General features: G+C 41.8%; 3 protein-coding genes across 6 annotated transcripts in view; 2 read left to right on the top strand and 1 right to left on the bottom strand.

Annotated features, from left to right (window-relative positions):
• The first annotated feature begins 2,062 nt into the window (after positions 1-2,062).
• On the top strand, positions 2,063-6,622 carry asb10 (ankyrin repeat and SOCS box containing 10). 3 transcript variants are annotated; one of them, XM_086173184.1, is made up of 6 exons: positions 2,395-2,531; positions 2,634-3,782; positions 4,312-4,579; positions 4,657-5,161; positions 5,697-5,810; positions 6,058-6,622. In XM_086173184.1, the coding sequence occupies exons 2-6, from the start codon at positions 3,542-3,544 to the stop codon at positions 6,241-6,243; spliced, it is 1,314 nt and encodes a 437-aa protein (XP_086029310.1). In that variant the 5' UTR covers positions 2,395-2,531; positions 2,634-3,541; the 3' UTR covers positions 6,244-6,622. The 3 variants fall into 3 exon arrangements, 2 of the variants coding, with proteins under 2 accessions (XP_086029309.1, XP_086029310.1); XM_086173183.1 differs by lacking the exon at positions 2,634-3,782 and having other exon boundaries at positions 2,063-2,531; XR_015108749.1 differs by lacking the exon at positions 2,634-3,782 and having other exon boundaries at positions 2,072-2,531; positions 5,684-5,810; positions 6,058-6,198.
• Positions 6,623-9,124: 2,502 nt separating this feature from the next.
• Positions 9,125-11,285, top strand: gbx1 (gastrulation brain homeobox 1). The gene is made up of 2 exons (XM_086172819.1): positions 9,125-9,575; positions 10,118-11,285. Exons 1-2 carry the CDS (start codon positions 9,125-9,127, stop codon positions 10,630-10,632), a joined length of 966 nt encoding a protein of 321 aa, XP_086028945.1. The 3' UTR covers positions 10,633-11,285.
• A 3,809-nt stretch (positions 11,286-15,094) lies between these two features.
• agap3 (ArfGAP with GTPase domain, ankyrin repeat and PH domain 3) overlaps positions 15,095-19,330 on the bottom strand; it is a 72,194-nt gene continuing 67,958 nt past the window's right edge. For both annotated transcript variants that reach the window (XM_086172050.1, XM_086172049.1), the window contains 2 exons: positions 18,933-19,188; positions 15,095-18,240 (listed from right to left, as the gene is read on the bottom strand). In XM_086172050.1, the coding sequence (XP_086028176.1) occupies positions 18,013-18,240; positions 18,933-19,188 (484 nt within the window). In that variant the 3' untranslated portion in view covers positions 15,095-18,012. The remainder of the gene's footprint in view (positions 18,241-18,932; positions 19,189-19,330) is intronic.

Below are 19,330 nucleotides of genomic sequence, written 5' to 3' on the forward strand. Positions count from 1 at the left end.
GGTAAAAGACCTGAGGCGGTTAACCAGAATTCACAAAAGCTTGGAGAAACAAGCACTGGTGGGTAATGTGAAGAAACCAGAGATTTAATATATCCATTGGGGGCTGCAAGGGCAGGGCATGTTACCACTGCTGATGTTTTCTGTTGTCATTAGAGTTGTCTCCACCTCACAGAAAATGACACACACATACATACACATGTGCGCACCGACACACACGCACGTACGCACACCCACACACACACACATCAACAAAAAGGCCCACTATTTGAGAAATGAATTTTTTGAAGTCGCTGTCTTTTTCCCCATTAGTAAGTGTTTAGTTCAGCGTTTTAAATAATTGCGTTACAAGGAATGATATTTAAAATACATTTGGGAGTCAATGAGGCGGGAAAGTGCCTACATGTTTTGCTGATGACACCCAGGCCATTTGGAAGACATCAAAGTAGAGAGGAGGTAGCCCAGATGCATATTATAAACTCATTATGTATATCATTTAAAAGGATGTACTCCAGCCGCAAAAACAATATTCCTACTCTCTCTTTGGTAATGTGTGTTCCCAAAGTTGAAACTCTTACTCGCCTTCAGTTTAATGTGGCATCTATTACCAAACTGTAACATAGAATAAATGGCCTTGATTTCCGTACAGGAATGGTCGTTAAGATATAGATAGGATGCAGTTACGCTCCTGTGTTTTCGAATGATAAAGAAGGTAAAGCCACAGCACAAATACATTTTTCAACTCTGGTACAGAACTTGTTGCCACAGAGTTTGCAGACATGGATTCCATAACCGATGTAGATAACAAAAGACTGTAAAAGGTTTCGAATTAATCGTTTCTCCAGTAACAATAATTCTGGCTTTGCAATTTGCAACAACACAGCAAGTGGATTAATCTTCAATGATCAGAAAGGTGATTCAGCATCACTTTTTCCAGTCATCAAACCCATCAAGTCTTTGGCATCATGAGAGACTAAATATCTTATTATTTTTGCAACTATGTAAAATTTCTATCAGGGCTGGAAAATGGTGGCCCATCCATCATAGGAGATGTTTGTCAGATGCCTAGCATGTAGGCTTGAAAAGCTTAATTACATGCCATCCCTCCTCCATCCGAACGGCGCACGTGGGACAGAAACACACAGCGGTTGCCAGTCATTCAGCCTAATGTTCTAATGCAGGGAGTCTAGTGGTGGATACATAAAACCCATTACACTCATGAAGGAAGTTAGATACTGAGAAGACACACAGTGCTGAACAAAAACTGTCACAGAAGCTTCCAAATAGAGTATTTTTGTTTTCTCGTCCTGATATACAATTGAAAAAAATAATCTCAAAAGTTGGAAAATTGCTCAGTTCAGCTCTGTGGATTGTAAAGGTTTATGATCCAAACCACTCAGCTCTTGTATGACATATTCTCATCCAACACATTTACAATGAGGAAGGTCTGAAGCCCTCATATACATTTATGTACAAATTATTCTTTGCAAAACAAAGAACTCAAAAATAAAAATCTACGGCAAAGGAATGAATAGTATGATTTAAGAAAATCACGACTAAGGCAAATATGGATGATTTTTTGTCAAAATATTGTAAAGACATTACTTCATAAAATAGACAGCTGCGGAAGAAAATTTGTTTATTGAGTCCTATTTCAAAATGTTAAATAAAAGGATGGAGATGACAGGAACAGATGATATTTTATACGTGAGTACCTTGAAACTGCACACAAAATAAAAGAATATAGGTTTGCCAACGAATTTATTAGTTCTAAACAGAAACTTTTATAAATTGAATTGATGGTCTGATGATAACTAAAATATTTCTTATTATATTGAAATGATTTTCTAAGAAATCTATGGGTTCTGTTGCACAAAATGCACACGCTGAAACATATGTACTGTGTTATGACAACATCTGACATGCAGTCAGGCAGCAAGGCTTGGACTGTGACTTGGCAGGACGCAAACAGGAGAAGGGTCAAGTGTTTGCATGTGAATACAAAAATAGCATAGCTTGTCAGAGTGCTGGGCGGGTTTGACACTAAATATCAAAACAACCTTTTGAGCAGCTGGTGAGTGTGCACAGTAGACGTTGCTCACAGGGTTGAAACTACAGCAGAAACCGAAGACAAGCCTTTTTCACCAATTTCCTGACAAATCACCACACGCGTCTCTATTTTTTCTCTGCAAGAGGCACAGCATTCGGCATGTCTCGAGGCAGCTTTGTCTTCACACCAATGGCCTTGCAATCACTTGAACATGATCGGGACATGTTGGAGAGACACAAGCACAAGCAGCAGTTAACCTACTATCGCCTCAGTAACTACATGATGAAGAGGGAGGCTACTTACAGGGCACCGCTGAGATCCAGTACTACTCTGTCGCCAATTTTATGCCAGGATGTTGTTATTCAAAATGCTGTGTATACAGGAAACCTAGAGGAGATGCAGCGGCTCTTTCCTAGAGGATCAAGAGCAAACCTCATCATTGAACCACAGGGAGGTGAAATGCGCTGGGTTGCCCGAGGGGAAGGTAAGAGACTACATCTGTCTCATTTGAAATCAATTTCAGAATCTCTAGGATTAGGCATTAGGCAAGGGAAACAGCCTCATTGTAACTGTTTTTTTATTTCAGGTATAATGGTGTTAAATATTCATGGACAAAGCCAATGACTTCAAAGTCAAAGAAGTTAAATCACTGATTTAAAATGATCATAACATACAACTGTGCTCACCACGAGGAGGATACTTAGACACGGGAATTCAATATTTATGGAAACAACGCCAGGCAATATTTTTAGAAACACTCGTGCTAAACACATAATCAGACATCTGTTTACTTTGTGCATCTGGTTATGAATCCACTGAGATTCAGTGAAGGATAATTTACCATCACTCTAATTTTAGTTTCCAGTCATGAAAACTACATACAATCATCCGTTCTAGTGTGAAATTAAAAAAACAAACAAAAAAAAACAAAAAAAAAACCTGGTACGTTTGAAAATTTATTTTCTTGAAAATGTATTTAAACAATGACTAGAGCAAATCATGGGAAATTATCTGAATACTGTTTAGAAGGAAGTGGAAAACAGTGACGTTATATAAAATACACAGCAAAATGTCACATTATTCAAAAAGTATGGATACAGTTTCTAAAAAACTTTTGCATTTAAGTAAAAAACATTTACCTTAAAAGATTTTTTTATGATATTGACCCCTGTTTCCCACTCCTTCACCCCAGATACATGATGCACATTAGGAACTGATATCAATGTATATTTAAGAACACCCACAGTAATGCAGTTCACGAAATTAAGTTTATTGATCACACCACGTGCATTGGACTACCCTAAATAGTAAGCTGGTAATGCCAAATCGGTCAGTCATTGGCTTTTATCCACAAAAGCAAGGTTCATTAGGTCAGCCAAAATATCGCATAACACCATCTCATCCTAAAATAGCCCTGTCTGCACAAACAGACCACATGTGTGCCGATTTCCATCGGGAGAACCCACACTAAGGTATAACAGAAAAAGCTTTAGAATGGCATATGTAGCACCGAAGATGAAGTGGCGCAAACCAAAGACCTACCGTAATGACGTGATCACTAAGAACAACGCCTCAGGCCCTGTTCTGCAATTTTGGAACTCTCTGCTTGTTGGTGATGAGCCGACTCTTGTCAGCGTTGTGGGCGACGACAACTATATATACCTTATTGATGCCATTTTTGACAACAGCAACTTAGAAGACTGGAAGAACTTCAGGTTTAACTACAGAAGTCTAAGTAGGTCTCCTGATTTTAAGAAAACTTGCATTTCTAAAGTGTTTTTATAACAATCTCATGGTTTCTCCGGTCTTGTTGAGAATTTACAGAAATCGTACAAAGAGTAAGACTGAAATGTGTTATTCTATGCAACCATATTAATATGAATGGATGAGGTTCCTGGACCATGTACATTATCAAATCCACTGCACCTCTCTTACTTTTGAATACCTGTACACATATAGTGTATAATATAATTTTATTATATTTTTGTACGCTCTTCAGCCTGACAACAACCTCTTAGATAAACCTCTGACCCTAAACATACAAGCTCAAAAAACAAGGCACATGAAAAGGAGACCAGACATGCGAGTGTGAATGATCGACAACATATTCAAGTTAGCACAGCCTTTTCGCAGTTTTTGTAGACTGTGCTCCACCTCTCATACAATGTCATCTGGGACAGGTGACAGGTTCTCACTGCTCCATTCAGCATACCTTTCAGGAACTGAGCTCATTGTTGACTCTGTGTCAACTATTCTGTTGGCAGGACTTTGGTCACTGTCTTACGAACAAGAGTTGACAACCCCACTTCATATCACAGCTGGACGAGGCTTCACAGATTGCTTGAAATTCCTGCTGCAATGCGGGGCCGATGTTAATCTGGCACCCGGAGGCGTCACAGCTTTGCACGAGTCTTGTGAAAACTGTGAGCCAGAGTGCACCAAACTGTTACTCACCCACGGTGCCAACGCCAGTGCCGTTTCAGAAGATGGATTCATGCCTTTGCACATGTGTACCAGCCCTGATTCCCTTCAGTGAGTAAATTGGAGTCAAATTGCAACATGTTTGTTTGGGTCTGTCTCACGACAAAGATCTATAATTCCATCTGCAGATGTGCCAAGTATCTCCTTCAGTATGGTGCGCCGATCAGTGGGCAAACTACAGATGAGAACGACACTCCTTTACATGTAGCAGCCATGAATGGCCTCCTGGAGCACACCAAGCTTTACCTGAGCTATGGAGCGGATGTGGACAAACAGAACAGTGAGGGTCTCACACCCCTCAACGCCGCTTGCTCCCAACCCCAGGAGCTGCAAGATCTCAAACGTTACTATGAAGTTTGCCTGACGCTTCTGGAGGCAGGAGCCAACATCCACACTGCGGACCAGGACAGACGCACTCCTTTGCACAAGGCCTGTAAGAATGTCAATCCAGACTTAGTAGATCTGCTGCTAGTTAACGGAGCCTGCGTTAACAACATGGACTATGGGGGTGAAGCGCCAATGCATAACATTCTGAAGATGGTGTGCTTCAAGATTTCCCATCATCCTGAGAGGGTTGTCCGTGCTCTTCTCAACCATGGATCTATTCGGGTCTGGCCTGGAGCTTTGCCAAAGGTAACAGAGCTGTATTGCGCTAAAAATGTTATCATCAACTAGAATCCATTTTTGTAAGCTCAAGATTGCATTTCTGGGTCGTTTTTAGTGGCATCAGAGTGACTGAATATTCATCACGATAGATCTATTTTGCATAATTAGCAGTTGCTGCACGTGTAACACCTTGAGTCAGAGACTTGAAATACAAAATTGGTCCTGGCAATAATGCAGACTTCATTTCATAGTGAAATCATTCCCATTTTTATGACACAACATGAAGTGTTGCTCTCGCAGTTGGAAACAGACTACAACTATCTGTGAACCCACATGCACTTGACAAAATGCCTGGTTCCTAATTAGGCAAGTGTTAATAGGAGATTAATTAGCGCTAATTGCATAATTTCCAGTTAACCCCCTGGAGGGAATACCAATCTGTTCATTTCACAAGTGTTTAATTACTTTATTTCTTTAATTCCGCAAAGGCACAAGCTCGTGAACTTAGATGACGATTACATGAGTCCTATTGCTTTCCTCTGAGTTCAGATGTTTGTTTTAGGTTCTGCAGCACTGCTCCGAATCTCCGCGCACCATTGAAGTTCTTCTGAATGCCTACAGTCACCTCAAAGTCAATGACACCTGGGTTGAGTCTGTTCCCGCCGAGTCTCTTAAGGCAAGATTCTTTGATACCTTAATAGTGTGTTTTTCAATGCGGTGTAATTTACGGCAGAAGATTAAACTCATATTCATGAAGAAGAAGCTTTGAAATTTGGATAAATTCATGGAATGAGTCAATGAGCAATATAGGTTGTCCACTACCTTAATAATATGAAGGAGTAACATCATATGACGCTATTGTTTTATAATCTCAGATAAAGATTGAAATAAGCCAAAAAAAAACTTCTTTTTTTTTTCACCAGGAAAACAAGGACTTCTACGAGTCTGTCTTCTCCTTGGCAATGACCCCTCGCTCTCTGCAACACTTGGCACGCTGCAAACTCAGGAGTTATCTGGAGGGTCGGCTATTAAAGGTGGTACCTGAACTTGCCGTGCCAACCTTTATCAAAAACTACCTGCTCCTGGAATACAGAGGTTATGTTCACTGAAGTGACTTTGCTCAAGAATGAACGCTTTAGTGCTTCATCTACATGATGAGAAACTGAAATCAACCTCCACCAGGAGAGCTCGGGGTCTGATGTTCGTTCTGGCACCACAAGAGGGAGCTACAGGCTACAGGTGGTAAAGTACACAGTAGAGGCGGAATTGAGTTTTTGTTTTAATGTGAGTTTTTTTTTATTATTAAAACGTATGTGTTTTGTTGTCAACAAGGGTGATAATGTGCAACTATTTCTCATAGTTTGATGAGTGATGATTAATTGTGATAAAATGATGATGATTGCATTGAATAATTGATGACGTCTCTATTACACACATTTTGTATTCACATTAACCACAAAAAAATAAAAAGTGCGATTTTTTTAGAGATTCTGATGCTCTTTATTTTCTTTTTGTCTCCCCCGGCAATTTGAAAGTTTTTTTTTTGTTTCTTTTTGTGAAAAAATAAACGGTATTAATATAATATAATTTGATGGTATTTAAAAATAAGCCTGCATTTATCCCCGCAAAAATTGCGTTTAAAGTGACTGATGTAAAGTTAAAAATTCATAACTCCATATACGGTCATGTCCTAATTTACCTTAATTGTTTTATTTATCATGCTGAAAATTAAAGCATAAGATCGCCCGTAATACACACACACACACACACACACACACACACACACACACACACACACACACACACACACACACACAACACACACAGGATGATATATGTACAAGTCCTATACATTTATTTATTTTTTACGAAAATACAATTGATAAATAAACCAGTACAATATTGGAATACTGGATAAACATTGGATGCTTATGATCTGCGGCCTTAAAATTAACAAAAAATCGAATTAATATTCAATACTCGAATATTAAATCAATGTTTTATGTCACAGGAAACAAATGTTTGTTTTTTTTATTCTTTCGTGGAAAGAAAAATAATTGTTTAAAACTCTTTTAAAATTCTACAACTAAATAAAAATAAAAAAAATTAAAACCGCGGGGCAAGACCAGGATCCCTCACCCACCGGGACACAGAGAGACGTTCAACAAATGGTTTGAATTGATCCAAGCGAGGTGCCGCTGAAGTCACTTGCAATTATAAGAATTAGCCTGTTCTGGCCCTTCAGTGCTAATCAGAGTCGGTGGTGATATGTTTATGTCCTCATGCAATCAGACGAGCGGCTGGAGAGCCCGGGGCCCCCGGACTCAATAGTGCTAATCATCATCAGCCCCCATTGCAATTTATATGAAATGATATGCGATTAAACCCCCACTTAAAGAAAAGAGAAGCGTGATTTTCTTTTCTTTATCTCTTTGTCCACGTGTAGTTGTATTATTATTTTTTTTTTTTGATCAGGAATGAATCTCTAGGTGTGTGTGTGTGTGTGTGTTCAATTTATAGCTCTGAATTATGAATTAAAAAAAAGTAATTACTAGATCACTGATCATGGTTAATTACACAGTTATAACGCATCAAGTTTGTTATTCGCGATGTTCTAAATGAATACCTAACACTTTTTTATTTTGTTCCGAAGTGAAAATGCGCTCGGATCTGACATTGGCCGCTAAATCCCTCCGTCGCAGCTGAACTCCCATAAACGCCTTTATCTGAATCTAATTTCGCGCAGAGTATCTCTCTCCGGGGAACAATTGTTGCAGCACTTCTTTTCTAACAGCCAAACACATTTTTTTTAGCCTCGGCGAATTGGGCAGAGAGAGAGAGAGAGAGAGAGAGAGAGGTGGATGGGGGGGTTGGAGGTTGGAGAGGGTGGAGGGGAGACATCTGCCTCTCCTCCCTCCTCACTCAGATGCCCATCGGCCCCAATATTTTAACAAAGGCCACCGTTGTTTTTACGCCGTTCTATAAATCCGAAGTAATTACTTATCATCAATCAAAATTAATAATAGTTGATTGGGTTGGTGTGGCCGACGATTATAGAAGGGGAAGGGCCCGGGCAGTCTCTCTCGCAACGTTTTCGCAGTCAATGGTGAACCTGGGCAGGAGTCGGGGGGGAGTGGGGTGTTCGGATGGGGCGGGGGGCGACCCGTCTATTCGGTCTCCACTGGGAAACTACCGCCTCTCAAGGCGGCCAAAAAGTCAGAGGCTGAATAAGGAAATGAAGCGTAATTTGAGGAAGATGGATGAGCCCCCGGGGAGACACCCCCTTTTCATCCCCCTTGTATTGCGGATGATAACCAATGCGCTCTCGCCTTAACCCCCCCCCTTCTCTCTCTCTCTCTGTGACACACACACTCTCTCTCTCACACACACACACTCGCCCTCTCTCCGTCCGAGAGCGCATACACTCACACGCATGGTGAGCGGCGGGGATCGGAGGGAGGGGTCGTGGAGAGATCTGGATAGACAGACAGACAGACAGACATAGATAGATAGATAGATAGATAGATAGATAGATAGATAGATAGATAGATAGATAGATAGATAGATAGATAGAGAGGAAGAGAGAGAGAGAGAGGGAGAGAGAGAGAGAGAGAGTTTACGTCCCGGTGTGTGACAGATAAGAGAGGAGGAGGAGGAGGTAGCGACGGGCCAGAGCACCGTGCGCCCCCGGCCGACAGACGCATAAAGAGCGCAGGGATCCGGAGAGACGCTCCACTCACAGGGATGCCACCGCGGCGGAGGATCTACTTTCACTTTGCTTCGCCTTTGCTTTGAAACTTTTAGTTTGTTTTGTTTTTTTTTTTGTTTTTTTTTTTCTTCCAAGCAGTTCAACGCTGGACTTGGAGGGGGGGCTGGGGAGGGGAGGGGGGGGAAACAGCTGCTTTTAAGTTTCCAGCCAAATCCGAGAGTTTTGGTTGTGTTTTTTTTTTTTTTTTTATCAACCCCTCCTCCCCTCCCCCCTATTCAAAGATGCAGAGACCGGGCGGTCAAGGGACGGCGTTTTCCATCGATTCCCTAATCGGGACCCCTCAACCCCGACCGGGACACCTGCTCTACACGGGCTACCCCATGTTCATGCCCTACAGACCTCTGGTGATCCCGCAGGCTTTATCCCACTCGCCCCTCTCCTCCGGCATCCCCCCGCTCGCCCCGCTGGCCTCCTTCGCGGGGAGGCTCACCAACACCTTCTGCGCCAGCCTGGGCCAGGGGGTGCCCTCCATGGTTGCGCTCACCACGACCATGCCGAGTTTTTCGGATGCGCCGGATAGTTTCTATCCGCCCCAGGAGCTGCCCGGTCCCCGTTTGAGTGCCACCGAGCCGGGAGGGAGGAGGCAAGAGAGCCCGGGCTCCGAGGAGCTGCACGGCCGGGATAAAAGCTCCGAGCTGCTCAACTTCTCAGAAACTTTCCAGACATTATCAGGTAATACCGAGTGTCATTACGGATTTATTATAACACGTGTAAATAATAACCCCCCTCCCCTCCCGCCTGTTGTGTAGACTTTTATCTCGGGGGAAAAACACCAAATTCTCATCAATAAAGTGTCTAAAAATAGAAGTGACACTTATTAAAACGTAAGTCCCGGGGAATGCGTAGGGTTTTATCTGTGCGAATAACACCTCCATACATTCTTGAACTACATTTCAAGAATACGCGTGGTTAGTCGGGAGGATAAAGAAAAATTAAAGCGAATTAAAGTTTCAACCGACGTAAAAGCTGAGAGTCCGCGTTGCGTGACAGCTGGTGGGACACATTTATAGTCTTGTCGTACTATATATTTTTTCCCCTTTATTTTATGTTTTATTTATTTATTTTTGTAATTAGAAAATCATATTATACTTGGCATTTTAGCCGATCGGCCTTTTTAAAACCCGCACGGTGGTTTTTGACTCCTTAAAAAAAAAAAAAAAAAAAAAAAAAAAAGTAATATCCCTATATTTTTGTTTTTATTTTCCGCATCTCAGGTGAGACCAAATTGTACAGTTCGGACGAGGAGAAGCTGGATCTCAAGTCGGCGGACGTGGTTTGCAGCGACCGAGAGGACAGCTCGGCGGACAGCGAGAACGAGAGCTTCTCGGACGGGAACACCTGCGGTTCTCTGGGCCAGAAGGGCAAACCGAAGGCGGGCTCTCACGACGCGCTGCCGACCGGAAGCTCAGCGGGGAAGAGCCGGCGAAGAAGGACGGCCTTCACCAGCGAGCAGCTCCTGGAACTGGAAAAGGAGTTTCACTGTAAAAAGTACCTTTCTCTCACCGAGCGCTCCCAGATCGCGCACGCCCTGAAACTGAGCGAAGTCCAGGTGAAGATCTGGTTTCAGAACCGCAGGGCCAAGTGGAAACGGATCAAGGCCGGGAACGTCAACAACCGGTCGGGGGAACCGGTGAGAAACCCCAAAATAGTCGTTCCCATCCCCGTGCACGTCAACAGGTTCGCCGTGCGGAGTCAGCACCAGCAGATAGAGCAAGGCACAAGGCCCTGAACTCATCTTTTACGGGAAAAGGGGTGAAAAAAAAGAAGAATCCAAGAAAAGGGGGAGGGGAGGGTAGAAATAAATAACACTCACCCTTCTCCGTGTTCCCGACTGCATGAAGCACAAAAAGGAGGATTCGGTGATTTTTGATTTTTTTATTCTTTTCCTTCTCATTTTTTTTTTTTGGTCCGGGAGTCGAGAGCGAGCAGCGCCTCAGTGGATCGTCTCCGTCCATTATTTGGAAAACGCACCGTCATATTTATTTATTACTGTTTTGTAAATATGTAATTATAAATGGGTAAAAAAAATGGTTTAACTATGCGATGAGACTGTAAGGACTTTCTTTCCCTCAAGTATTTATATGTGAGGCCAAAACCTTCTGTCGGTTGCGTGCATGTCCGTTCCTCATCTAGTGAAGCTGATTCCCGTTTTGTGTTTTGTACCGAATTTCTTGCATGTTAACTTAAAAGTTTTGACAACTTTTGTTTGGCAGCTGTATAGGAACCAGCTTCTGAGCGCTATTTGTGAGGGGGGAGGGGTAGAATTAAAAAAAAACAACAGATGTGAACGAAATGATAACCAAACGAGGGACAATTGTAAAGTATATTGACTTAATAAATTGCTTTATATACAAAAGTTTGGACCGATATTGAATCTTTATCAAATGCAGGGTTAAACAGCATTGAATGGTTCGTGTTGCATGATTTTTTAAAACACTGTGGTCACACAAATGTGACTTAAAGATAATCTGGGGGTGGTGTGGGGGTCAAGAGCTTCATTATTATCATTAACAAATATAAATAAACACGCAGGCAGCAATGCAGTCTCGATTAATTGTAACACCATTGACATTATATCTATAACCTGTCAAAATGTGAAAAAACTCAAACATTTGAGCCTCTATAAAAATCTACAAAAAAATCCAAATATGCAAACCGTTGGCAAAGCATCCCTTCTCCACCCTCGTCTCCCCCAGCCATGAATCTGAAAAATAGATTCCTCCTCTTACATGACGGTGAGAATAGAAGGCCGTGAGGTTTCCACTGCGCTGCTTTGAAACACCTTTATCAACTAGTCGCTGCAGACAAAAGGAATATCCTGATTATATATATTTTTGAATGTATATATAGTACATATGTAAATCTGTCATGGGATTGGACTTGAGGTTATATGCCATTTTAACTCTCAATTTCCCCTCAGTTAGCAACGTGTCGGTAAAATGAATACTACAACATAGACTACATTATATATTCATGATTCATCTCTTAAAAATAAGTTATTAATTCTAAACAGCTTTACAGGTGCCGCCAGGAGACGGCTCTTGCAGCGGCGATTGCTTAATCACATTTCGACATGAGTTCTGGACAAACTTAATGTTCCGGTATTAATGTTGTCGATTTTCTCCGCCAGACTATATTAGAGTTTATTTATAAAATATCTGTCTCGTATTGAACTAATCCTGTGTCTGGGCAGGCTCTAAACAACGAAGCAGGGAAAAGAAGGATGAGGGCCTCGTGCGAACCGCCGTGCGCCTGGTCCTGTGGTTCACAATCGTTCTGATCTGACTCCAAAAAAAGGTTCACGTTGGAATAAAATCGCCTCAACTCGGACTGGAGAAAGTTTAATTTTTTTTTTTTACCAGTTTCTAAAATAGACCCCAGCCTGGAGCCGTTATTACTCGTCAGCAGACAGCACCTGTAGATAACAGGGCGAAATTCTTAAAATATTGTCTCAACATCGAGACCTCGGTGCTTTAAGCAGCACAGGCTTGTATCAACATCCAGTTGGAATTCGGTTATTCCTTGTGCCAGCTCTAAAAATCTTGCACACCACATGAAAGATAAGGATTGCTTATGTTCCTCTTGAATTTCCCTTCCTCACGCCATCCCACGGAAACAGAAAACTATTTAATCCCACTCTGACCTCTGAGCATAAACAGACATTTCATGACCCGGGCATGAATGAGTAGAAAAATTGATTTCACTGTTCACCTCATACATAAAGATTGTGGCACTTGGATGGGGTTTCGAGGAGGGATGATCGTGTGGAGGCGCAGTGGGACTTTTATTACAATCGAAGAACTGATTAATATAGACGCTCCATTCCACGACATTGTGCCAAAGCGCAATAGCTATTTCGGTCCCCCTTGAACCGCACACCGGAGGTTACGATGGGGCACGGAGTCATCGCTCTGCCACTAAATTCGGAATCGTCAAGAGTCTTTGATTGGGTTAATCATTCCAGGTGTATTGCAAAGTGCGCTAATACAGTCAGAGCTTTAACTAAATAATAGAGCGAGTCGATAATCCTTAATAGCCCTGAATTTTCTGTCATAGGTACTTCTGTGTGAGGGGGGGGAGAAATGTCATGAGTCTTCTCCGGGATAAAACGTTTCCGCATTTCCACCCGGGGAGAGACGAGAGTGAGGGATGTCATTACTCGCCTACTTGCCGGGATGCGAGCGCTGGCTGCTCGGCACAGACTGAAGGCCTGACTTCTTGGGAGGGTCCGGATAGTCAGGCAGGGGCTACAGTGATGTATGGGCAGATGCATCAAATCGCACAAGATAAACAAGCGATGAGTTTCATCAGGGCCATCATAGCTTTAATTTGGCTGCCTAATGAGTCAGATCTAGTGGCGGAGATAAGAGTTGTCAGAGGCCCGGCTCTAATGAATTTCTTGCCACTTGTAATCAAGGTTGCCTGTCTGAGGGGGGATGATTAATGGAACCCTGGAGGATTCCCTCGGCCCTCAGCCTTCATTACAGCTAATGCATTCTCAGGCAAATTAACAGAAAAATGCAGGCAAAAGCCAGAGAGGAAGGGGAGAGAAAGAGATACAGAGAGAGAGAGAGAGAGAGAGAGCGAGGGAGAAAGGCGAGAATGAAGGAGAGGGACGGACCACAGCATTTATGTAAGACAAAGGAGAGAGGACGAAGAGTGAGGTTGCTTTGGGAAACGGGCAGGTTGGTGGAGACAGATGCACTGAAAGCTCTCCAGGAATTCAGTAGGTGAGGAATATGGCGATGCTTGGTTCCTTGGGTTCGGGGCAACCGGGATGCCACGTGGAAAAGACCGGTCAAAGACGACGGAAGTGCAATTGATAAATGGATGTTTGGGTCTGGGGGGGATATAGGAAAGGAGAGAGGGTCAAATGGAGGGATAATTTAATTACCGCATGAGTAGGTGAAAGGGTGAAGAGATAAGGGGGGCAGGCAGGACAAAACTTTTACCTATCTAAATCCTGAGACAGAAATTAACATGTTAAACAATCCCGTTTGAGGAGACACTTATATGACCAATCACACTTCTCGCTAAACATACTGTTAAAGTGGCCTGTAGCCAAGCAGCTCCTACACATTATGGAAATATAGATTTAATGTTTGCAAATATGGTTTCGTCAGGTCTTTGTGTACCCATCCATCAGCCTCAGACCCACCTCTGCAATCTTGGAGGCAATTTGTCTGAGGAGTGGTGGGCGGCAGAGAGCCCTCCTCATTGTTTAGCAGGTCCTGATGAAATATCAAAACACACAGCCGTGCAGGCAACCGCTCTCGGCTCACCACGACCAAATCAAGTGGCCGAGGGTTGCCAAGGAACCGGTCATGAACTAATAAAAACGCAGAGGACACTTCCCTCCCAGAACCAAACAACTAACTAACAAAATTAGATTTACTGGTGAGTTTCCCTGATGAATTGTTGGATGAGAACAAAATAAAATACAATTAAAAAACAAAACAACAGGGCATTTGTACTGATTGTGACAGAGTTGCTTGGGTGTTTGGGAATGATGTCCTCACAAATAAAAAAAACCTTTCCAGCAAAGCTGCCGGACTTATAAATATATCAAAATTTTATTCAAGTTTAGCCCCAAACAAAACTAGAAGTAACCAAGCAATTTTAGCAAACACAACATTTAGTTGCTAATTATGGGATAGCTTCGCTGACCCCCTGCCCATTTAACAATAGCTTAGGAAGAAGCTGTAAAATGGATTTTCAAGGTCTTTAAGCAGGACAGTGCTCTGGCCTTTGCGTCAGCACACACGGAGGAAGAGGCACAACTAAAGAGAGACCAGGTGATAAAGCACAAATAATACCCGCAACAAAGAGAGGAAGAGGATAAAGATATGCTGAGACAAGATTAGCAGGAAATAAGAAGTGGATTAGTAAAGGCTTGACTCCTATCAACACAGAGACCTTTGACTTTTCCCCACAGTGTAGTGCTGCCTGACACTAAGCCCGGCTCTTTATCTTAATCCTCTTTTGACGACTGTTGGGGGTCCGCAAGCAGGAAGTTGATATTGCTTTACTTACCTCAAGACAGGCCTAGTCGTTTTGTCTTGGTAACGCGAACAAGACTGGGTTTCTTCCACCGACCCTGCATAGTCTATTCATTCAGAGGGATACTTCTTAAATAAAGAAAGAGTCGGGCTTCAGATGGATGCTGAATAAACAATGCATGTGCCAGACAAATGGGTTGATTTCCCTAAATCCAGGGAAGGCTACATTGTTTTATTTGAGTGTTTATTAATAGGTCAACAGTCAGCCAAGCATCCAAGCATACAACAAGTTACTCCTTAGCTTTTGCTTTGTTTGACGTTTTGAACGTTAGAGGAATTACAATAGGAAAAATTAACATGAACAAAAAATGAAACAAACAAAAAAGATATTTACATACTGCATTATAAATATGTCAAATGTACATCATTATACACAAGTACCAAAGATGGTCAGTTAATGTGGTGACCAAACGATAAGTACCTTAAAAATAAGGGGCGGGAGGGTAGAAAGAGGAGGAAAGGTAAGGGTAAACACAAAGGAACATATCAAAATATAGCTTGGGAGTCAAGAGGGTTCCAATTCAAATAGTTGGACTTCAGAAAAAAAGGCATTGAAAAAAAATGTACACCACTTCATGATACAGCTGAAAGAATACAGGCGGAGTTACTTCAGCATCTACAGTATGTAAATAAGGGTTCATATAATCACTATACACATTGCGCTCCTGCCTGTATTCCACATGGACACTGAAGAGTATTCAATATAGTAAAGTTATTAACTTTATTTCAGAAAAAAGGCCAGTGCTATTGCGAAGTAAACGTGTGATGGACTAATGACGACATACTGGTTTCGATGTTTTAGAGAATATGCTTAGTTTTGGGTTTTGTTATTCAGAGTAACATTATTCAGACGAACACTCGTTCCGAACTTTGTCGTACACATTAAAAGTACCAGAGCGTGAATGAACGATAAAGAGAAAGTGAATTAGACAGATGTCAGGTTTCAGAAAAAAAATGAAATTGACTCAGTTGTCTTACAATTCAAAAGTGGCTTCTGGAAATAAAAGGAAACATTTGCATCACTTAGTAACACGTTTGTTTACTGCGTACGCAAAGAAAAAGCTGATGTGTCGTTTGAGAATATTTCGAAATGTTCGTCGGGCTCTATCACTGGTAACTTTAGACATACTGTACAGCAGCGAAAGTCCCAGAACAACATTTTTCATTTTGTACAGATGACTTGTGAGTTTTAAAGGTAACTCTCCAGTACACTTTTTTTTAACTTTGGATGGCCACTTCAACTGCCCTCGGCTCCCAAATCCTTTATTTGAAGCTAAGCATATCTCATAGAGGTTCCTGTGCTCAAAATTTCCCAGAAACAATGTAAATAGAATATTTACATTATAATTATAATGCAATTCTCTGAGCATCCGTTACTGGAGTTAAATGCAGACAAAAGCAACCAAAAAGAAGCCAAAAAGTAGGTACCGTAAGAAAAGCTCGTTTGTGTAAGTATGCCTTGCCCTGTAAACATACTTCTTGTCAATGTAAACACATAAAACCAAAATAGTTAGAAAACTGTCGGAACAATCAGTCGCATAATATGGGAAATGCACCGTGGTTCTCGTGCAAGCACCGAAAAACTTAACTGTTTTGGCCAAAGTGGAAATGGCTTGCTATGTCTGAGCTGATAAGCAGGATTTCTAGAGCTGAATTTATGAAAATAATTTCAAAGTAATTTTTCTGAATATTAGTGTGATCTTACATATCGAATGCATCAAAAACAAGTGTTTTTAGGGGCTGACAGGCGCTAAAGACAGGGTAAGGGACATGGTGCGAGGAGAAGGCAAAGGTTTCTTTTAATATCTTTAAACATTGTTGTCGTTCAGACTGTTCACATGGGGAATAAAGCAATGGGACCACATTTATTTAAACATTAAAACTTATGTCTGTCTTCTCGCCGATGCTTGTGAAGAAAGGTCCGATCGCTCTTTGCTCTACACGGTCACAGATGAAGACGCTAGCACAAATGTCTTGTACAGTACGTATGCACGCACACACACAGTACCAATATGTATTTCACAGCAATTACAGAGTAAAAGTTTTATAACCTTTGGCCAGAGGAGATGAATGGATATTCCAGAGGGCTTATAGTTGGAAACTGTGGGAATCTATGTAAAAAAAAAAAGTATAGCCACAATCAAATCGGAAAACTACTCCAACGCAGAAATCATGATGGTATGGTTTCACAGTTTCAATCAAACCTTGCAATGTGAATGAAATCTGATTGAAAAGGCATGCTTACAAAGCCATGAGGCTCAATGGTCATAAAACATTTTGCCTCTTAATTCCCTTGTAGTCATGGACACTTCTGGGGAATCAGGATAAGAGCGGCAAAGGGAATGACTCACTTTAACCCGATACCATTTCTGTAATCAACTCCTTTATGATTATCTGCACTCATTTCTCTGTAAATTAAGAATCTAAATCATTTGGACTCGTGGCTATAATTGCTTTGCTTTTGTATTTGAATAGTATGTCAAGAGTTTGATAGCTCTGTTAAAGACATTTATCATTTCTTAACAGCCACTGCGCTCAAGGAAGATTTACTTTCTTTCGCACAGAAGTGTTTTGTCATGTGAAACTATTTTTCACAGTTTCACGTTATTATGCAGAGGCTTGGAATTTAAAGGAAGTTTCTCATTCACACTTATTATAAAATCACTTCACACAGGGGAAGGGGAAGACATAAAAGGAAATGTTCAAGCATTAAGGAAATGCTTTTCGTAGGCAAGGTACAAATGCCAAAGTGAGTCATTTTTTTTGGATGACACTTAAAAAACTTCTTAAAGCTGATCATGATCACCTCAGACCAAAATTGAATGAAGTTTAAGAAAACATGTATTAAAAAAAGTCAACTTCAAATAAACAACGCATGATGTCCAAGATTCAAACATCCACGACCTCATCTTTGTGGACCATCTATAAAAAGTCTGTCACTCCTGATGTCTCTCCGTTCGTGCAGATTCTGGCTTACACAGTGTGAAACAGAGGAAGAAGTGCTGGGAAGAGCCAAGGCTGCGTCCAGGGTCAAAGCTGCTCTGTGGCTCCTACATGATGCTGATACTGCGGTTCAACTCACACTGCGCGTTGTTGTTTATATTCGGATTGGCGTTGCGGCGGCTCATGTTGGGCGTGGGCACGGAGGTCAGGCTGCCCGAATCATTGGGGCAACCATGTTGAAGTAAGATGTCAGCGCACTCCTGGCTCCCTGCCCGCCGAGCGTAAGACAGCGGCGTCTGTCCACGAGCATCTCGACTCTTAACGTCAACACCGTACTGTGGGAGACAATGATGATTACCAAGGTCAGATGAGACATAAAAGTGAATCATGAGAATCATTACTATGGTGTATTTGTACTGCATTAGAGCAGATTTATTATCAAGATCAATTGAAATATGTGTGTGTCTTTCAGGCATAATCAGCAAAGGCTCTCATTCTATTCTATTCGAGGCTAATGTTACTTAACAAGTAATATGTTTTGCTCTGTGCTACTTTGTGAGACCTTTCATCTCTTGCACCGCTGTAGGTTAAGAACTAGAATGTTCAATTTAGGAAAAAAATAATAAAAAAAAAAAAAAGAAGTACCCGGGGTCAACTTTATGAAACAAATAAAATAAAAAGAGAAGAGTCGGGAAATCTTGAGGCTTTAAACCTCTTGAAACTGTCAACTTGGTCAATGAAATTTTAACAAATTATTAAACACAGCAGGGTGACCTTCTTCCTAATTTTTTATCAAAGAATTTTGGGACTGGATTTCAGATACCAACATGCCATGGTGGCTTTATGGTATTTCTGATTGCCATTGTTATTACCTTCAAATAACTCCCTCATTCAAGAAAAAAAAAACAACAAAAAAACAACACCTTGCTGACAAGACTTGATACCTGTTTTAGTCTTAAAGCTTTGTTATCACCCAGATTAATGATGTTTAATTGTGACCTCACTGCTTGCAAAACCAATCACACACCCAGATGAGGAGTTGCGTGATGACCACATTGGCCATGGCACAGGAGAGGTGCAGCGCCGTGCGTCCATCTCCGTCCCCGTAGGTCTCGTTTACTTCCTCCTTGGTTCCGTGGGCCAGCAGCACGACCACCAACCTCAGGTCATCCTCCACTACGGCTCGAAGCAGCTGCTGCCCCAATGGAACGTCCGATTGGGGCAGTCCCACCACAAACAACTTTTGCTCGTACTTGGCCCTGATCCAGCGTTCCTTCTCCTCCCTGGAGAGAAATAAATTGACGACATGACAAGTCAGGCGGGGTGAAACGTCGGGAACACGTAACGTTAGAGCCCGAGTCATTAAAACATTATACATATCCTGTAATCCAGAGGAAATTATTCAAAATGATTTTAAGGCACAAG

The sequence above is a fragment of the Fistularia commersonii genome, chromosome 25, assembly GCF_037954325.1.
Source record: "Fistularia commersonii isolate RoL2024-O1a breed Wild chromosome 25, RoL_Fcom_v1.0, whole genome shotgun sequence".
Classification (NCBI taxonomy): domain Eukaryota; kingdom Metazoa; phylum Chordata; class Actinopteri; order Syngnathiformes; family Fistulariidae; genus Fistularia; species Fistularia commersonii.

Bases quoted from the DNA above. Each gene is read 5' to 3' on its own strand.
- asb10 (XM_086173183.1), top strand. From the start codon at position 2,207: ATGTCTCGAGGCAGCTTTGTCTTCACACCAATGGCCTTGCAATCACTT. The intron at 4,580-4,656 runs GTGAGTAAATTG...TTCCATCTGCAG, and splicing joins ACCAGCCCTGATTCCCTTCA to ATGTGCCAAGTATCTCCTTC. The intron at 5,811-6,057 runs GCAAGATTCTTT...TTTTTTCACCAG, and splicing joins TTCCCGCCGAGTCTCTTAAG to GAAAACAAGGACTTCTACGA.
- gbx1 (XM_086172819.1), top strand. From the start codon at position 9,125: ATGCAGAGACCGGGCGGTCAAGGGACGGCGTTTTCCATCGATTCCCTA. The intron at 9,576-10,117 runs GTAATACCGAGT...TCCGCATCTCAG, and splicing joins AACTTTCCAGACATTATCAG to GTGAGACCAAATTGTACAGT.